This window comes from Serinus canaria, chromosome 4, assembly GCF_022539315.1.
Source record: "Serinus canaria isolate serCan28SL12 chromosome 4, serCan2020, whole genome shotgun sequence".
In the NCBI taxonomy this organism is placed as follows: Eukaryota; Metazoa; Chordata; class Aves; order Passeriformes; family Fringillidae; genus Serinus; species Serinus canaria.
The window spans coordinates 68,878,378-68,897,309 of record NC_066317.1 but is presented as its reverse complement, the minus strand read 5'-3'; the positions used below and the strand labels follow the sequence as shown (position 1 = coordinate 68,897,309).

The 18,932-nt window shown below is 41.1% G+C and overlaps 1 protein-coding gene across 1 annotated transcript in view; it reads left to right on the top strand.

Annotated features, from left to right (window-relative positions):
* The window catches only part of DDRGK1 (DDRGK domain containing 1), a 37,240-nt gene extending 18,676 nt beyond the window's left edge, over nucleotides 1-18,564 (top strand). Inside the window, exons 4-9 of the mRNA XM_030239286.2 lie at nucleotides 1,150-1,251; nucleotides 9,282-9,404; nucleotides 11,297-11,335; nucleotides 14,317-14,373; nucleotides 14,991-15,039; nucleotides 17,150-18,564. Coding sequence (XP_030095146.2) covers nucleotides 1,150-1,251; nucleotides 9,282-9,404; nucleotides 11,297-11,335; nucleotides 14,317-14,373; nucleotides 14,991-15,039; nucleotides 17,150-17,322 — 543 coding nt within the window. The 3' untranslated portion in view covers nucleotides 17,323-18,564. The remainder of the gene's footprint in view (nucleotides 1-1,149; nucleotides 1,252-9,281; nucleotides 9,405-11,296; nucleotides 11,336-14,316; nucleotides 14,374-14,990; nucleotides 15,040-17,149) is intronic.
* The last annotated feature ends 368 nt before the right edge of the window (nucleotides 18,565-18,932 follow it).

Below are 18,932 nucleotides of genomic sequence, written 5' to 3'. Positions count from 1 at the left end.
TGGTTTTATCTCTGTTTAGCTGTATTTATTGTTTTTACAGGCTGGGGGAGATGAAAAGCTGTTTGGTGTTAATTCCAGGGAAGCAAGAGGCATTCCAGCCTTCTGAAGGCAGCAGTTAGTGCATTTTCCTTGGAATTGTTCTGTTTTTATTTTTTTTTGGCAGACTCTGTATTGTTCTCTGTGAACTTTTTAAAGCTTGTGAAATCCCAAGTTGGGAATTTTAGTGTCACCTGAGGTTTAAATCCATCTAGTAGATGGTAATAAACTTAATTACTGGTTCTATATATACTTCCATTATGAACCTTTTCTCACTCAGTGCTTTCATCATTTTGTTACTTTCCATACTCATTAAATTTAATTTTTCCCTTTTTTTTTTTTTTGTGGAAAATGTGAGCAAAGTTGAATGAAGTTGGATAAGCATCAGTTGGTGGAGCAAGGAATCTTCTGCTTCATTTTTATTTTTACTTTCCCATGTAGACAGATAAATTCCTTGGTTGGGCCTTTTTCTCTGAAACACTCAAAGCCAAATAAATCCTCCACTGGAATATTTTTTCTGCTTGTCCTCTTAAATATATTTTCAGATTTAAGTATCCTGAAGAGCCTGAAAACAAAAAATCTTTAAAAAAGCTGAACACACCAAGACATGACCCTTTTTATTTTCCCTCATTTTACAACAACCTCTTTGTCTTAACAACAAAAATGAAATTATTTTAAGAGACCATTGCAGCTTTTTCTGTAAGAGATTCTGCCCAGGTTAATGATACATTTGAATGCACTTTTTTTTACAGTGTGTGTTCCAAATCCTTTTTTTTTTCCTTCCTTAGGGTCCTTTCTAACTAAACTTCAAGTGAGGAGAACTGAAATTCCATGATACAACATTGCTTAACATCATTGTTGTAATTATCTCATGAGCACATTCAAAAATGCATGAGATAAGTGAGGAGGGTAATTTCTAAATTCACCACAATCTTGAGTGTGCTGGAGGGGAAGTGAAATGATAGTGGCTTTTTGTTATTATTTTTATTCTTTTTGATGTTTCTTTCTGCATCTAAATGGTGATAAGAAAACCCCCTCGTGGTATCATCATATGGAATTTTAAAATGTAGATTCAAAAAGAAGAAGGTTTGGCTTGAGTCATGTTTATTTCAGGCTGAAGAAGCAGAGAGAGAAGAAAGGAGAAAACTCGAGTCAAAAAGAGAGGAGGAGAGGAGGAAAGAAGAGGAGAGGATCCGTCTGGAGGAGGAGAGACAGGTGGGAATAATTGTGTTTTTTGTGAATAATTTGTGGGTTTTTTGTGATTTTATGGAGATCCTGAGCCAGCTTTGCTTTGGGGATTGTTTCTGGGGGAATTCTGTGCCCTGCAGGGACCACGGGGTCTGTCCTGCTCCAGCCACATCCAGGATTTGGAGCTCAGCACTTTGCCCAGCTCTGGGTGTGTCCCAAGGATGGAGATCCACAGCTTCCCCTGTTCCCAGCTGGAACCAGCAGGGCAGAAAGTGAAAGGCAGCAGCAGCAGCAGCAGCTGATTTTACAAGTGTTGTGTGAATTTGTATGATTTCATTCTAATTTTCTATATTTGCATGTGCTTCCCAATTAAAGATCCCTGAGCTGTGCATGTGTTACAGGAGTGACCCAGAAAAACAGGTCCTGCTCAGCTGAAATGCTTCTGAGCACTTCTCATTAGTGAGGGAGGAAAACTTGGACTTCAGAGCTGCTTTTTGTGCTCAGGCTGAGAACTTCATGCTCTGCTGCTGCTGCAGGTTGTGGGGTGCAAAGGACAGAGGTGTTCTGCACAGTTCTGAGCTGAAAAATTGCAGCCCTCGGCTCTCACTGTGAATTTTTTTGTGTGTTTTATTTGGAAATTTGTGTCTCTGCTTCATGGAGATTTATTTTAATTTGCTCCAAGAGCAGGTTGTGTAAGTGGGGTGTGTTACTGATAATATTTTTAAAAGGAAAAGACATTTTTTCCTTTCCTCTGTCGAGGGCATGAAGGCAGGAGAAAGCAATTTTAAAAAATAACTCATATATTACACATACAGATTGTATCCATGAGATCTTTATATGAATTTCAATTTAGCTCTGGGGTTATTCCCCACAAATCTTTTTCCTTCTGAATTCTCAGTTCCTTTCCATCAGTAGAAATCTTGAATTTCAGGAATTGGAGGGGGAGAATGTCAGCACTGCAACATCAGGAGATGTAGAAAAATCTGAGATTTTGTAAAGCAGCTTGACCAAACTTCCAGAGGACCAACAATTCCACAGCTTCCCTTGCAAGAGAGATGTACAAATTAATTTTTTTTCAATATTTTCCTTAAGTTCTGAGAACTTCATGTCCTTGAATCCCTGAATAAGGAGCTGAGGTGACTGCAGTGCTTTGGGGGAGTTGTGACACACTGGCTGGACAGTGACATTAAGTGACACTGGAACTTGCAGTCCCTTGCAGGGTGGCAGCCAGCACAGCACAGCACAGCAGGTGAATTTTTAAGCAAATTCCACCTGAGCTGGTCCATCCTGCTCCTCCAAGGAAGCTGTGGCACAGGACTGAGCTGTTCTGCTGGGATCTCACCTGGACTTCAGCAATTTAGCTGGGTTAACTCAGGCACAGTTCAAAAGTTCAGGAGAAAATAAAGGTGAAATTTCAACTTCACACAGAAATGTTTATTTCCCTTCTTTTACTTTGGTTTCTGTTCAGTGGAGGGCTGTGTAATTTCTTTTTGGTTGGATGAGGAAACTCTTATTTGTTTCTGGTTCAGTTTGCAGTATTCCTAGTAAAGACTGCACTGCAGCACCTCTGTTTCACATGGCTCTGGGAAAAAGAGAAATACAAACTAAATCTCTGATTTTATTTGTTTGTTAGTTTATTTATTTTTAAATGTTGTGCACAACAATCCACGGAGTATTTCCTAGAACTTGCAAAATTGCTCAAATGCCTGAAAATTGCTCAAATCCAGCTTGGTCACTTTGGCCAGTATCTTCCTACTTAAATTCTGTAATTTTAAACTATTTTAGTTTGGTTTAATTATTTGTTTTCCCAGTATTTTATCAGGACAGCAAGCCCAGCCACCAGGCTGCATCAGGAACAATATTCTGCCTCTCAGAGGAAAGTGCTTTCAATATTTAATTTTTTTGCTTGTGTCTAAGTTGATAATCCAGTAACAGCTGGACATTTGCAGCATGGATCAAAGGAAATGTGTCTGACAATATTTAATGTCCCTGCTCAGCTGTTTTCTGGTAATTTTAAATTTGTCTTCATGGAGCCTGGAGCAGGAAACAGAACAATTGAAGAGAGCCAGAACATCTCATCTTCCCAGTCTTGTTACAGGCTGATGGAAAAGGCACAGCCTCTGAGAGGATCATTGGGTTTATGGAATACACAGGATAAAATGTCATTTATTTTCCTCTAGAAGAGGAATTTTTCAAGTGATGGCTTGTCCCCAGGAAGGCCTTGTGGACTGCACATGTGATGATTCCATTCCCTCATCTGAAAGGCAAAATTCTGAGAGACAGCTCAAGCAGTGACTGACAGGAGATAAAAGCCAGGGTGGAGCTGTTTTTTTAGAGACATTTTAGTCACTGCCATGGCTGTAGTTTATACAATCCCACAAGACACAAAAAATTCAGTTTATCACTGAATCTTGCCTGAGAAATGTTGCAGTTGTCAGGAACCTCCTTTTCCCCTTCCTCTCCCTGAGCATTTCTGCAGGTTCACTGTCAGAGGCAAGTCCCCAAACAAGCACAGCCAGCTTTGCTACCTAAATTCCACTTCAACCCTTTTATTTCCAGTCTCTTTCCTAAGAACTGCTACTAAAATTGTGCTGACAGGTGGGAACTGTACCTTGAGGGAGTTATGGGGGCTAAAATCTTGCCTAGCCTGAAGAAAAATACCCTCTGCTTCTATTTCAATAGATTTGTGTGCACTTCTAAATAAAATGTGGTTGCCCCTTGGCTTGAGTGTTGCAAACCAGATGATGTATTTTTAAATTCAAGTTTCCTTTCCAGTGTTCTGCTGAGCTGATTGGCTGCAGGACTCAGGAGGCTCCTTTATAATTGGCATTTGCTTCAGCTCTGCTTTACCCTGGGGATTTCCCTTTCACTCTTGGAGTTTTTTGGTGGTGAGCTGGTTTACCAGCTGACACCTTATCAATGAGAGTGAATTTCCTCTGATGTTGCAAAACAGAATCTTCAGACAAAAACTGACAGATTGCTCACAAAAAAAAAAAAAAAAGCTCTTTTTCCTTTGCCTGTGCACAGAGATTTTGGTAAATTTGAAATTAAGTGCCTAAATGAACTTAGATGTTGGTAAAATTTGCATTTAAGTGCCTGTATAAAAATGGTTTGGATCTTCAGAGCTGTAGAAATGGGGGTCAGCCAGGATCACAAGAATCCTCTGGAAGGTTTGACCCTTAAGTTTTGACTCTTTGATATTTAATCATGGAAGAAGAAGCAGCAAATTTTAGTTGTTTTCTTTTGTGAACAGCAGGATTTGTGTGTCTCAGCAGAGCTCTTCATTCATTATCTGTTTGGTATTTATATCCATTTTTCCTGCATTACCAGTGCATTTCTGGAGGCTGATGGAGAACCACTCCATAATTGCAATTTCAGCATCAGTTTTTGTGTGTATACTTCCCTCAAAATTAATTTCAAGTTGAAAACCTTGCAGAAAAACCTCACTCTCCTCAGATTTTGAGGGGTTTAGGACACTTTCTGTCTCAGCAGTGAGGGGGGCAGGAATCTTACACAGATTCATCTGCTCTGTGCCAAATTATTCTCTGCAAAGTCACTTTGGCTTCCTGCAGAACCTGCCCTGACAATACAAAACCTGGATGCTGTACCAGGAGGGATTCTTTGATCCATGGCCCTCCAAACATTCAGGATGCTTCTCCTCATCCTAAAAATTCAGGAAACAGCCACAAATAAAAACATTACAGGGAGCAGGTGGTGCTTGAAGAATGTCCAGTGTTTGTTCTGCCTTCCTCACTACCAGGGAGGTTTGATCCACCCAAGGAGCATCCTGAGCAATCTGTGATCCCAAAAATCAGTGTGTGCTTCCAGCTGGGAGCCTGAGAGAGATTGTGGGATGATGTGGGTTTCACCTTTTTGTAAAAGGTGTGCTGGAAATAATCCCTGGGATTATTAAGGGGCAAACAGAGGGTGAAAGGAGCCTCAAAACACATCCAGGTCCTTGGTGGGCAGGGTGAGAAAAAGAACAGAAAGCAAAGGTTTGAGTGCCTCATTTATTTATTTATTTGTTCAATAAAGATGTGGTCAAAGTGGGATAGTTTGTTCTTCACATGCAGTGGAATAAACTAATCAAAAAGAAAATCTTTATCCTGTTCAAGCCCCCAGTCTGGGTAACATTGAGATGGGTGAGGAGAGAGACAAGCCTGCTTCAAAAATAAAGAAAAAGAAATAAAAACTAAAAAAAAGAAATAAAAGCAGGCAGCTGAAGATGAGCATCTGCAGTTACCACATTTCCATCTGCTGGGATTTCCCCAGCACCCCACCCATGGCTGGGGGGTGGCCCAGCCACTCTCTGCTCTGAGCCACGAGCTCAGAAGGGACCTGAGAGCCAAAAATGTGGGGTTTGAAAGGTGGATTGGAGCTCAGAAGGAACCTGAGTGCCCAAATGAGGGGTTTGAAAGGTGGGTTGGAGCTCAGTGCCCTCTCTCTGCCTGGCAGGAAATTCTGAGCTCAGTGTGTGAGAGACCCTGAGGGGCTGGGGGTGTTTCTGGGTTATTTGTATGGACACACTTGAATTTTGTGGGAATTTTGCTGCCTGAATTTGACCCTGCAGCTCCCACACAGCTGCTCCATGAGCATGTGAGAGGAGAGGGTTAGAGACATGGTCAAACAAAAAATATTCTGAATAAATAGAAACGTTCTAAGTAAATAGAAATATTTTAAATAAATATAAATAAATATTCTAAATAAATATAAATCAATATTCTCAGCCATCCTGACAGTGCCAGGGTTCCCCTGCTCAGCCTCCACCTTGCTTCTCCCTGGGCACTTGTGCAAAGTCATTTCTCCTCTTGCTCTGAACCAAGCTGCAGTTTGGATAAATCCTTTTTTTTTTTTCCCTACAGATTGAATCATAGGTGAATTTAGGTTGTAAAGCATGTGAGGATCTTCATGAATTTTTAATTTTTAGATGGGAGGGGAAAAAGCAGCTGGAAATATTTAGTGTTCTGGAGAAAGCTACAAGCAGCAGGAAGCTTTGAGGGCTGCCAAAGCAGTGCCTTAGAGCCCCTGGAAATGCTCTGCTGAGCAAAATTCAGCATCTGGAAAACAAAATCCTCTTGGCACTAGAGGGGTGGTGGCTGAGTGTTCTGCTCTTCTGCCTTGCTGGGAATGGAAATGTTGGTAGGAACCTGCTGGGATACTCCAAACCTGCAAGGTGCTGCTTTTCAGCTGGGGAAGGAGCACAGGAAGGGGACTTGCTCCTTTTTCAGACCTTCCAGAAGCAGGAAAATGTGTTTTAATTGTTGTTGCTCTCAGTTACAAATGGGACAGTGTCTTCTGATCTTTTCTCTTTTTTTCTTTTTTTACAGAACCATCTAGAAATTATTTACCAAAGCAATTTGGAGGTTTTGTGATTGTTTTTTTTTTTTTTTTTTCTTTTTCCTCCTTTCAAATCCTGCTGAGGTACAACCTCTCTAATAGAGCAGGGGAATTCTTGTCCTTCCAGGATCAAGATGAAATTGAATGCACTTAAAGAAAAGAGCAATTGCTAGTGCTTCCAGGTGAAATGTGGTTCTGCTGTTCTTGGCATCTGGAGTGCACATAAGGAAAAATCTGCTCTTGGATTAATTCTTGTGGTGATGAATGACCCAAAAATGATCTTGTTCTGTCTCTAGTGCTTCCCCAGATCTGGAGATTTTTCATGAGATAGCAGTTTTAAAAACTGGCTTTGGCTTTGCAGAGACACAAAGGTCCTTTCAGTCCTGTTTTCCTCATTCTTGGATGTTGGCAGGATTCTTTCCCCTGACTTTCTGGGAATTTGATGAAATTTTTTTCATATTTATTTATCTATTCTTTTATTTTATGTATATATATATTTCTATATATACATTTTTATATATTTTCTATATTTATATTTTTATATAAAATAACCTGGTTTCTATGTTTTATATATTAATTCTATTTCTATATATTTTATATCTTTATACTTTTATATATTTATAGAAAAAACTATGTTTTATATATTCTATTTATATATATTTATAGCTATATATTTTTATATTTATATATTTATATAAAAACTATTTTATATGTTTTATATATTAATTCTATTTTTAGATCTATATTTTATATATTTTAATACATATAAAATAAAACTTGTTTATATATTAATTCTTTTTGATAAATATATCTATATATTTTATATATTTGATAAAAATAAACTATTTTATATGTTTTATATGTTAATTTTATTTTATATATTTTTATATCTATATATTTTTACATATTTTGTTTATTTTATAAAAATAAACTGGTTTATATATTCTATTTATATACATTTAGTATAGTTTTTATATATTTTATAATTTCTATTTTTTATATTTTTATATTTTATATAAAAATAAAACTATTTTGTATGTTCTATATATTAGTTATATTTTTATATCTATATATTTGATATATTTATATAAAAATAAAACGGTTTCATATATTAATTATATTTATATCATATAATTTTTTTCTATATTTAAATAAAAACAGGACCAAATACTCTTTGTGTTTTACCAAAATACATTTTTTTACTATAGATAAATTTTCTATATACTGAATGACCTGTTCCTGTTTCTCCCTGTTTTGATGGAGCAAATATTTACATTCCAGCTCCTTAAGGCAGCAATTACCACATCAATGGCCAAGATACAGCATGGCAAGCACTTAGAAAATTTATTTATTTCTATTTCTATGTATTTTTATATCTATATATATATTTATATAAAAATAAAACTGGTTTATATATTAATTCTATTTATATAATCTAATTTTTTATATTTAAATAAAAACAGGACCAAATACTCTTTGGTTTTTTTTTTTTCTCTTGGAGAAAAACATAACAATTTTGAAATGAAAATAATAGAAACTTGCAAATTTAGGAGTTCCCAGTAAAAAGCAGTTCTTATTTGAAACATTTTCTGAGCAGTCTGTCACTTTCCCAAACACTAAATCACAATTTTGATTGGTGAAGGTGTGAATTGCACAGACCCAGGCATCACCAGGTCGCTGATGCTGGCCTTGGACATTTCTGGGCCAGCTTTATTGAGCTTTTAAGGCTTTCATATTTATTTCAGGGTAGGCCATGAGGTTTTTTATTGCCTAAAAGCCTGAAGCTTTTGTTTCACAAACAACATGAAAAAAATTCCTTTTCTTAATACAATCATGTCTTGTCTGTGTGCCTAAAACACTTTATATATAATTTAGATATGATTTAATTCTATATATTACCCATGTGGGCACAGTTTGCTGGAAGAAAGTTTTCATAAGAAAGAGATTTTCCTTGAAAACTTGATTTTACCTGAAACTTTTACTCCCAGTGTCCTGCAGTGGCAGAGCAGACCTGGGGCCAGTCACCAAAAATGTGAATTTTGCATCAAATTGCAGGAGGGGCAACTTTATTGTGGCCTTTAAAGCTTCAATATTTATTTCAATATAAGTATGAAGTTTTTTTTATTGCAGATAACAAAAGCCTAAAGCTTTTGTTTAACAAACGAAAAGTGAAGTAAAAAACTCCTTTTGTTAATACAGTCACATCCTGTGCCTAAAACATTTTATATAATAATTTAGATATTATTTAATTTTATCTATTATCCATGTAAGAAGAAATTTTTCATAAGATTTTCCTTGATAACTTGATTTTACTTGAAACTTTCCAGCACTGATCCTTGTGAGCACTCCAGTGTCCTGCAGTGGCAGAGCAGACCTGGGGCCAGTCACCAAAAATGTGAATGTTGCATCAGAGTGCAGGGAGGGGCAGAGACTTCCTGTGGGGAGCAGCAGATTGATGCAAATGAAGCAGGCAGGTTGCTATTTAAGAGGGTTTCTGCCAGCTCTGCTAAGAGCCAGCCCTGCCTGTGAGATGGTCACTGCCTCAAGGGTGGCTCCTGAAACTCATTGTGCCATCAAGGGACAGCTTAGACTCAGCTTAATAACTTAGACTCGGCTTAAAAAACTTTTTATGTGCTGGCTGCAGAGAAGGAAGATGCTGCTTCACTTCAAACCTGATTTGGGAAAGGGCAAACTGACCACTTGGCATCTTTTCTGTCCAGGAAGAGGAAAAAAGGAAGGCCAAGGAAGAAGAGGAGAAGAGAGAATATGAAGAGTACCTGAAGCTGAAGGAGAGTTTTGTGGTTGAAGAGGAAGGGGTTGAAGAATCAATGACAGAGGAGCAGGTATGTGAAGCTGGTTCTGCAGTTCTCCTGTTAGACTTGCTGCATTCTGTCTCATGTAAAATGAAATGAAAAGTAGGAGTCAGCCAAAGGTTTTTGCTTGTGAAAGCTGAATTGTGTCTGTGGCACAGGTTAACCCTGGAATATTTCCTGGGGAATGCTGCTGTTCCTCATACCAGACTCCTACAGGGTATTTCAGAGTTCTGAGAGAACTGGAAATGAGTTCTGACCTCCCTGTGTGTAAGAACTGAAATAAAACTCATTCTAGAATTCAGATAATCTCTCACTGTCAGCACTCTGCCTTACCCACAGAAACTGAGCCAGTAAAGCTGAATTTGGAGTTTGAAAGTGCCCACAGACTTTGAGGGCAATTATTTGGGTTTGGCTTTATTTTCTACACCAAAAGAGCTGCTGTGAAATCAAATTAAAAACCAATCTCTTGTCTCTAAAGGCTTCTGATAAGAGAATCCTCAGGACCAACCCACACTGCTGCTCCTGTGGCTGCCTGCAGAGCTGCTGGGGATGGTGGTTAAAATGTGATATTTGATATAAAATCACAGCAAACCTGAAAAAGTTTTGCTCTTGTTTTGTCTGCTGAAAACCTGTTAGACACAATTTATTTGCTCTCACGTCCTGGAATTGCTCTTGGGCTGTAGCTGCCAATTTGAGCTGTCCAGTGCATTTCTTGGGAAGGATTTATTTCGGGGCCATGTGTGCATTTGCTGCTGTGCTGAAGAGACTCTGGAATTAAATGGATTTGCTTTAGTGTGACTGAGAGTGGCTTTGTGCCCAATGTCAAGCACCATTGACTCATTACAGCTTCTCACTATGGACCCCTTCCCATCAAGAAAAATTCCTCCATCACACCAGGATTAACAGCAAGAGAAGTTCTGTCTGCTGATGGGGAATTGCAGAGAACAGCAAAAAATGCACACTTTTATTGACAATTCCTTCAAAAATCTGTCCCTGTCCTGTTAGGAGATGAGATTATCCCTAAATATTGCTGTGTTCCACTTCAAACACCCTTTAAAGCTGGAATGTGGTGATTGGCCATGTCAAGGAGAAATTCATCTCCCTCCAGGTCAGGAGAGAGAAGGTTTTGGGTTCCTCACCTAAAAGAGTTTGAGATGCCTGCATCTCAACCTGAGGGGTGTTAGGAGAGCTAGAACTTGAATTGCAGGTGATTTAAAAGTCACATTCAGAAATAATAACAGGTACAGAGTTATTTGGAGGCAGCAGAAATGAGAAGGAAATGAAGCAGTCACTCTGACCTCGTGGTGGCTGAAGTACTGAAGCCTTTCAGTGTCCTCTTAGCAAAGCTGACCCTGCCTTGTGCTGAAAACCAAGCTCCTGACTCCAGAGCTCACCAGTTGATTAAGGCTGATGGATTCCTGGGCTTCCAGAGGAACCTGATCTCTTTTTGGCTTCAGTGCCCAGTGTTTGCATTGCTTCTGCAGTGGAGCTGCTCCCTGGCTTTCAGGTGCATGGCTCTGAAATGCTTCAGCCTCCACAGGTGCTGTGCAGCTGCAGCTCCTGACTCACTCTGGGTTTTCCTCTGCACACAGTGTCCTGGGGGTGTGACTTAATGATGCTTAAACTCACCCAGATGTGGTTGTTTCAGGGTATTTATGATGGGAAGAATTAAAAATTGTATGATAACCTTTTGGGAAATATCTAAATTTTACCTGAGCCACGTTCTGTCTCAGAAAATATCTGTCAGAAATGAAGATTAAATCTAGATTATTTTTCTTCCTAGTGCAATATCTCAGTGTGTGTAGTTAAAACTTGGGAATTATGCAGTCTGAAGACTTTAATAGTATTTATCCTCAGCAAGTTTTTGATGCATTTAATGCTCATGAATTCAAACTAATAATTGTTTTCCTTGCTGTCTCCAGTCTCGCAGCTTTCTCATGGAATTCCTGGAATATGTCAAGGTAAGGTGCCTTTGGTTTTTCTCCTTAGATGCTGTGAAACACCTCTGGTCAAAGAGAGACATCTTTACTTCCTCTTTCATTTATTTAAATATTCAACAAGTAACAAAAGAGATCCCTTCCATAAGTGTTATTTGCTGAACCAGCACAAACACAATTATCTAAAATAATTTCATTCCAGCTGGGTTCTGGCTTTGGGCAGGATATGGCCTGGTGGATCTCCCTCAGAGTGCATGGAAGCAGTGTGTGCTGTGGATTGGGATTTGGGGCATTCAGGCTTTTTTGTTTGTGAGCATCAGCCACTGATTTAGAAACAGTCTCTCCACATGAGCTCAGCAGGAAGGAGAGCTGCTCTACCTGGAGGGTGGTTTTGAGCACTGGAAAGCTCAATCCCAACTTTTCCTGTGATTCCTTCACTTTTTTCTATCCATGCAGCTTCCAGTGGTTCTTTATGTTCAGGAGGGCAGATTAAGAAGCAGCTGCCTTGTTTTAACCAGGGTGTGTCAGTCTCCTTTCCATCCCATTGTGTGGCTGGGCTTTTAAAGTCTGGGCTGGGCTCATTTGTGCTTTTGATCTGGGAGGGCAAATTGCTGTTTCAAAGGTCAGATGCATTTTTTCTCCTCTCACTCCAGCACTGCCATGCAAATCTTTTTTCCTAATGAATCCCTTTCTTCCTTCACTGGAATCTGAACTCTCAGGATGTGTGACCTGTGTGAAAGGCTTCTCCAGCCAGCAAATCCCTTGCTGCTGGTATCACCAGCTCAGTGAGCTGCTAATCATTTTCTATCCCAAAATCTCACATTTTGCACATCCATTATCCCAGCAAAACCCTGAATTTACAGCAGATTCAGAGATAACTCCTCCTCCTCATGCCTACCTCTCCTTGGGGAGTCCTTTGGAGTGATTGCCAGGCAGTTCTGGACAGGAGCTCAGAGCAGAGCTCTGCTGGGCTCCTCTCTGCCTCCCTTTTACCTCTGTAGGTAAAAAAAGAGATCCCAGTGTCCCATACAAGCCCTGGGAGCTTTCCAGGGCATGACACAGCCAGGGCAGGCTCTGCCCATTGCCCCTGGGGTTGTGGTGGATGGACCAGATTAGTCACAAACTCCCAGTTGAGTGTTTCAGCACAAAATTCTCTATCAGTCACTTCATCTTGACGTCAGAGAAATTAAACTTGGGCTGGAAACCGAAGTCTGAATATTTGACACCTGATTTCCTCTGCAGAGCTGAGCTGCAGAACTGGGGCATTGCTTTCTTTCACAAGTTTTAAGTATTTTTCTTTAATCTTGAAAGTGTGCTTAATGTATAGATTATGTATTGCCCTCATCTTCTGTTCTGTTCACAGAAACCATTGACAGGAAGCGGTGCTGAGCTGCTCGTAGCTGTCAGGAAAAAAATGTATAAATTAAGAGTAATTGGCATTTTTTTAAAAAATAAAATTGAATTTAGCTCTTCTCTTGAATAATTTCTTATGCTGGTATCGTTGACTGGAGGTAGCTCACCCTGTTCTTCATTCTTAAGGGTGTTGGGAGCAAAATGCAGCCTCTTGCTGAGGACAGCAGCAGCATCACCCCTAAAATGAAATTAATTCAGGAAAATGTGGATGTGTTTTTGTTGCTGAAGGGAAGTTAAGCCTGTCTCTAGAACATGATGCATGTGGAGAAGTGTTTTATTCCCATGTTGTATTCCAGAGTGTGGGGGGGTGCACCCTCAGCCCACCCCACCCCCTTGGGCTCTCATTCCCAGCAGGATCTGTCTGGGAAAGCTTCCACTCAGCTTGGTCATTGAGGGGGGAATATCTTGAAGGGAAGGTTTAAGTCCTGTTTTTCATGTTCATGTGGCTTTGCACCAGCCCCCCCAGTCCCTTTAGAAGAAGATGTGACGAATGTTGGCAGTTCCCAGCTCTGAGAACTGAATTCCATGGACTGGTTCCAGTTCCATGTGTTCAGTCCATGGTATTCAGTTCTCTAGCTTGGCTGCATCAAACTTCACAGCTGCTAAATCTGTGTGTGCCTTCTTTGGGGTCTGGTTTTATTAATGAAAAAGATTCATCTGTTTCAGCCTCTCTTGATTTCTTCAGTGGCCTCCCAGTATGCTCTCAAGACCAGAAACAAAGGATTTGATTGTTTCAAGTATTTAATTTGTTCATGGAGATGCAGCTCCTGTGGCTGTGCATACATGGATTTTAGGAATGTAAACCTGAATATTAACTGGGCTCTCCAACACTTTGGTCTTTTCCAAGCTCCTTACAAACACTGCAGCTAAACAGATGAATTCCTAAAACTTTGGCAGAGAAGAAAACAGGAACCAAGTAGCTCCAGACCAACCCTGCAGGTGTTTTCTCTGGAGCTCCAGAGAAGCACAAAAGCAGATGGGAGAAGTGGTGGCTGTGCCTTGACTGAGAAGAGCTGCAGGAAGAATCTGTCAAAAAGCAAAATGACAATGTGCAGTTCCAGCAGTGACAATTTTAATAAGGTGTTGGCTTGCTTAGGAAGATTATTGTGGCATTAATACACATGACATCAGTAAAACAGAGCTAAAGCCCTTAATGCTGCCAGTCTTGCCTGGCTTTTATGTAAGTGCTGATACACACCAGTGATGGTTTTAAAAGGTGCTTTGAAAGATCCCTGAAAGAAGAAAGGGATCTTGATAAAACACTCTGGAAATTCAAGGTAGCAGCTGAGAAACTCAGGAGGAGGGGGAGCAGAGTCATGGCTGTTCCTTGTGCTCATCCCAGGGTAAGGAAAAGTCCAGGATCAAGGCTGGCAGATGGGTTTAGTCTTGCCCTAAGTGGGTCAGAGCACTCAGTCTTTCCACAGAGCTCCCTGCTTTAGGTAACCTCAGAGTTTTTCATCACAGGAAAGGAAAAGTTACTTAAAGGAACAGGTTCTGCCTTGTCTGGTTAATGCATTTTTTATTGGAATGGGAAAAAATAAAAAAATCACAGCTGTCTCATTCATCAGCTTCACTCTTGTTTGTCCCCACAGAAAACCAAGGTTATCCAGCTGGAGGACTTGGCTTCACATCTGGGTTTAAGGACACAGGTAAAAAAATAATCTGACTTTTGGGGTGGAAGTACCAATGTGCAGTGGGTTATTGCAGGAATTTATCTGGTTAAAATTTAAATTATAATTTCCTTCTGCAGTCATATAACAGCAAGAAAATGAGAAGTAGAGCTGTAGAAGCCAACAGTTAAGGTGCAGTGGAATTGCCTGCTTGGAGTAACTGTAGAGTAAACCCAGCCATAAATTCAGCTAGTTGCTGCTTTGGGTTGATAGGAGAGGTTTGCTCCTAAGAGGGGCAGGAAAAGATAGAAAAAACATGGAATTTTTGAGCAAGGACCTCTGTGCTTCATGGAACTTCATGGCACTGCACAGCCTTTCCATGGGAAGATTCCTATAACCCCCTGCTCCTTAAAACAGCCAAGTAATGGCAATAAAAATCTCTTTTAAGGGGTAGGGAATTTAATTGGAACATCCCAAAAATACAACAAAAAATCATCCCTCTAAGACAAAGGGCTGATTCCATCTCTCTGTGTGGGAGTACTGACTTCCTTCACCCTGAGGGATCCCAAGGTAAACCTCTGGAGCTGATCTGAACGTGTGAAATGGTTTTTGTTTCCCTTTTGATCAGTCTGTTACTCCTTCTTCTCTTTGCACAGGATGCAATTAACAGAATCCAGGACCTGCTGGCAGATGGCACCCTGACAGGTGACAGCCAAAGCACCAAGGGGATCTTTCTGATGCTGCTGGTGCAGAAAATGCCTTCCCTGTGGCAGAGAGAGAATTCCAGTGTCATTCCTGTTCTAAGGATCTAGTAGGACTTGATAGCTAGATATTTATATTTTATTTCTTTACCCATCTGCTGAAGGCCTTTTGGGGTTGCTGAGCAGCCAGCTGCAAATGGGTTTTATATTTTATATTTTATTTATAAGGATCTAGTAAGATCTAGTTTTATAAGTTTAATCGAGTTTAATCTATCTAGTTTAATCTATTTATAATTTTAATCTATATATTTATAATTTTAATCGATATATTTTTAATTTTAATAATTTAAATTTAATCTATAAGTTTAATCTGTCTAGTTTAATCTATTTATAAGGATCTAGTTCTAAGGATCTAGTAGGACCTGATAGCTAGATTTATATTTTATATTTTATTTCTTTACCCATCTGCTGAAGGCCTTTTGGGGTTGCTGAGCAGCCAGCTGCAAATGGGTTTTTATATTTTATATTTTATTTATAAGGATCTAGTAGGATCTAGTTTTATAAGTTTAGTCTATCTAGTTTAATCTCTTTATAATTTTTATCGATACATTTTTTTAAATTTAATAATTTTAATCTATCTAGTTTAATCTATTTATAAGGATCTAGTGGGACCTGATAGCTAGATTTATATTTTATTTATTTACTCATCTGCTGAAGGCCTTTTTGGGGTTGTTGAGCAGCCAGCTGCAAATGGAGCCTTCTGAAATCTGAATTTGAGAGGATCCCTGGGGTGATTTGGGGTGGTTTCCAAGCCTGGTGGTTAAAGGCAGGACTGGGCTATGGCATGTGGGAGAGGCAGACATCCCAGAGCACTGCAGGATGCTGGAGCCAGTGAAGTGCTGGTTCCCAGCCCTGTCCAAGCTGGAATTGCAGCAGACACTGAGCAGGAACAAGGCTGGTTTAGAGCTGGGCAAGGGTGAAGTAGGGGAAGGTGCCAGCACAAACATTTCTTGACCTGATCTTGTGCTGGTAGCTGGAGAACAACTGTCTCAGCAATGTGGGAACCCTTTCCAATGCCCCACAACTGTCTCAGCAATGTGGGAACCCTTTCCAATGCCCCACAACTGTCTCAGCAATGTGGGAACCCTTTTAAATGCCCTACAACTGTCTCAGCAGTGTGGGAACCCTTTCAAATACCCCAGAAATGTCTCAGCAATGTGGAAACCCTTTCAAATGCCCCACAAGTGCTTGGGATGCAGGGAGAAGGATGTGTGCTGTCCTGGCTGGCATTGCCCAAAGCCAGGGAGGCTCTGCCTCAGTGGAATACACAAAACCAGAGTTGTGTTCTCAGTCTGGCTGGAGCCACAGGAATATGGGAAGTGAGCTGCATTCCCTTCAGAGGGGAAGCTGGAAAGGCTGAGCTGGGTCCCTCAAGGGCTCTCAGTGCCCTCCTGGATCCTCCTGCTCTGCCCAGCTGCCTCAGCTGGGAACATGAACACCAGAACAGCAGGGCAAGGAAGGGGAAGGGTCTGGAGAGGAATCCATGTGAGGAACAGCTGAGGGCACTTGGCTTGTTCAGCCTGGAGAAGAGGAGGCTGAGGGCAGATTGATCCAATTCTGCAGCTTCCTCCCCAGGGGCCACTCTGATCTCTGACAGGGACAGGGACAGGACCCAGGGAATGGCTGGGGCTGGTCAGGGAGATTAATGGACATCAGGGAAAGGTTCTTCCCCCAGAGGGTGCTGGGCACTGCCCCAAATCTGCCAAAGCTCCAGGTGAGTCTGGACCACGCTCCCAGGGACAGGGTGGGATTGTTGGGGTGTCTGTGCAGGACCAGGAGCTGGATCAGTGATCCTGGTGGGTCCCCTCCAGCTCAGGACATGCTGGGATCCCTGCAGCAGCTGCTGTGGATCTCCCAGCCAGCTGTTCCCAGTGCCAGGTGTTCCTTTGAGCAAAAGGAGCATTCCCAGGGCCCTGGGCTGCTGCTCCAGCACCCAGCAGTGGCCAAGAGAGAAAATCCTGCCTGGCCTAGGTATGGAGTCATCCCCTCCCAAAGCAGTGAGTGATGCCTGGGGGAGGTGAGGGGAGCCTCTCACTGCTCTCTCTGCCCTGCAGGTGTGATTGATGACAGGGGAAAGTTCATCTACATCACTGCAGAGGAGATGGCAGCCGTGGCCCAGTACATCAAGCAGCGAGGCCGAGTGTCCATTGCAGAGCTGGCCCAGGCCAGCAACTCCCTCATCAACCTCCAGCCTGACAGCAGAGCTGTGGCTCCCACCCTGGCCTGAGACACACCCTGCAGGAGTTGAACCTCTTAATGAATAAAGCACTTAATTAAAAGCAAACGAGAAGCTCCCGGGGCCGTTGGTGGTGCCTGAAGGTCGGGTGATGCTCTTTGGAAGCACCAGTGGTAACCTCAGAAGTTTTGCTTTTCCTTCTGCTAGAACTGCTTTTAAATAGTGAAACTTGATTGTACAAGAGGCTGGCCAGGAGGATCAGTATTTTATCCCCTGGCAGCCAGTCTCATGTTGCTATAAACCAACTTTTTATTGTTTGCAGATTCTGATGTCTGCATCAAATAATTGGGGGTTGTTTGCATTCAGGATTCTCCAGGCTTGCTCTGCACTATGGAACTGTTTAACTTTGTGATGGACACAGCATTGGCTGCTGTACCCAGATTGGATGGAAAGAGTAAAAAGGAAAATACTCTAAGTGTGTCTTTGTTCTTGCTGAAATATATCCTGAAACTCTGGGAAGAATGGTTGCTCTGTTCAAAATTCCAGGGGCTATTTCAGGAAACCTTTGCTGTATAAATATGTTTTCCTTGGTTTATGTAACATTAAAAAGTTTGCTTGCAGACAAGCTGCATCATTTCCCTGGAGCCAAGAGACAGAAACCCCTCCAGGGAAGGGCTGAGTGGGCTCATTTATTTCTTCATTGTGCAGGCCAGTCCTGCTGATACCAACCAGATCCTGGTGATTCATCCTTTGAAGTCAGAGCCAGCTCAGAGTGTCTGAAGGCCTCAGACACCCCCACCCCCTGGCCTCTGTGTTCTGCAGGTCTGGGGGTTTTTAAATAGAAACTTCACACACTCTGAGTCATGCAATTAATGTTCCAAGTTAATGATTATTAATTGTATGGGTCAATGTATTTCCTGCATTAGAATATTTATTTTTTCTTTCATTCATTCATTCATTCATTCTCCTTTCTGAAATCAGCAGAATTTATGTGGATAAACAGTAACTGGGGAGGACAAGAGGTTTTGTCCCTGCCAAACTTAGAGGTAACTTGAGCAGACTAAAATCCACCTTATCAGTGGGATGAGACAGCAATAAAACAATGGAAGGAAACATTTCCTTTTCATCTCTGCACTGCTGCTGGATGTCAGAGTGCAGGAGAGTGGAGTTGTTGGTGTGAAAGATCAGCACATCCTGAGTGCTGTGCAACCACAGCCAGCAAAGAGGTTATTTAACATTTGAGGCTTGTAAAGTCTCTTACTTCAGGATTGCATATTAAATATTTTAAGGATATTTGGGTTTGCCGCTGTTTTTTTTCTGTCTTAAACTATTCTTGTAATAAAATCACCAATATTGAAAGAATTGCAGAGGTTTGTGTTAGAAATGGGCAGGACATGACTGTGAGCTCTGCCTGCAGCTGCTCTGCCCTCCTCATCCTCTCCCACCATTTCCATTCCTGTTCTTTTCACCCAGCTGCATCCTCTCAGCACTCAGGAAAACTCATTTTTCTCTCATTTTGGAGATGTTCTGCTGCATGTGAATTACATGAGCCAGGAGAAAATAATGTAGGTAACAAAAAACATGAGTGGGGCTTCTGTCTCTGCTGAAAATTCCTGTGGAACAACTTCTGCTGTGCCATGGAGGAATTGTTTCACCTCTCT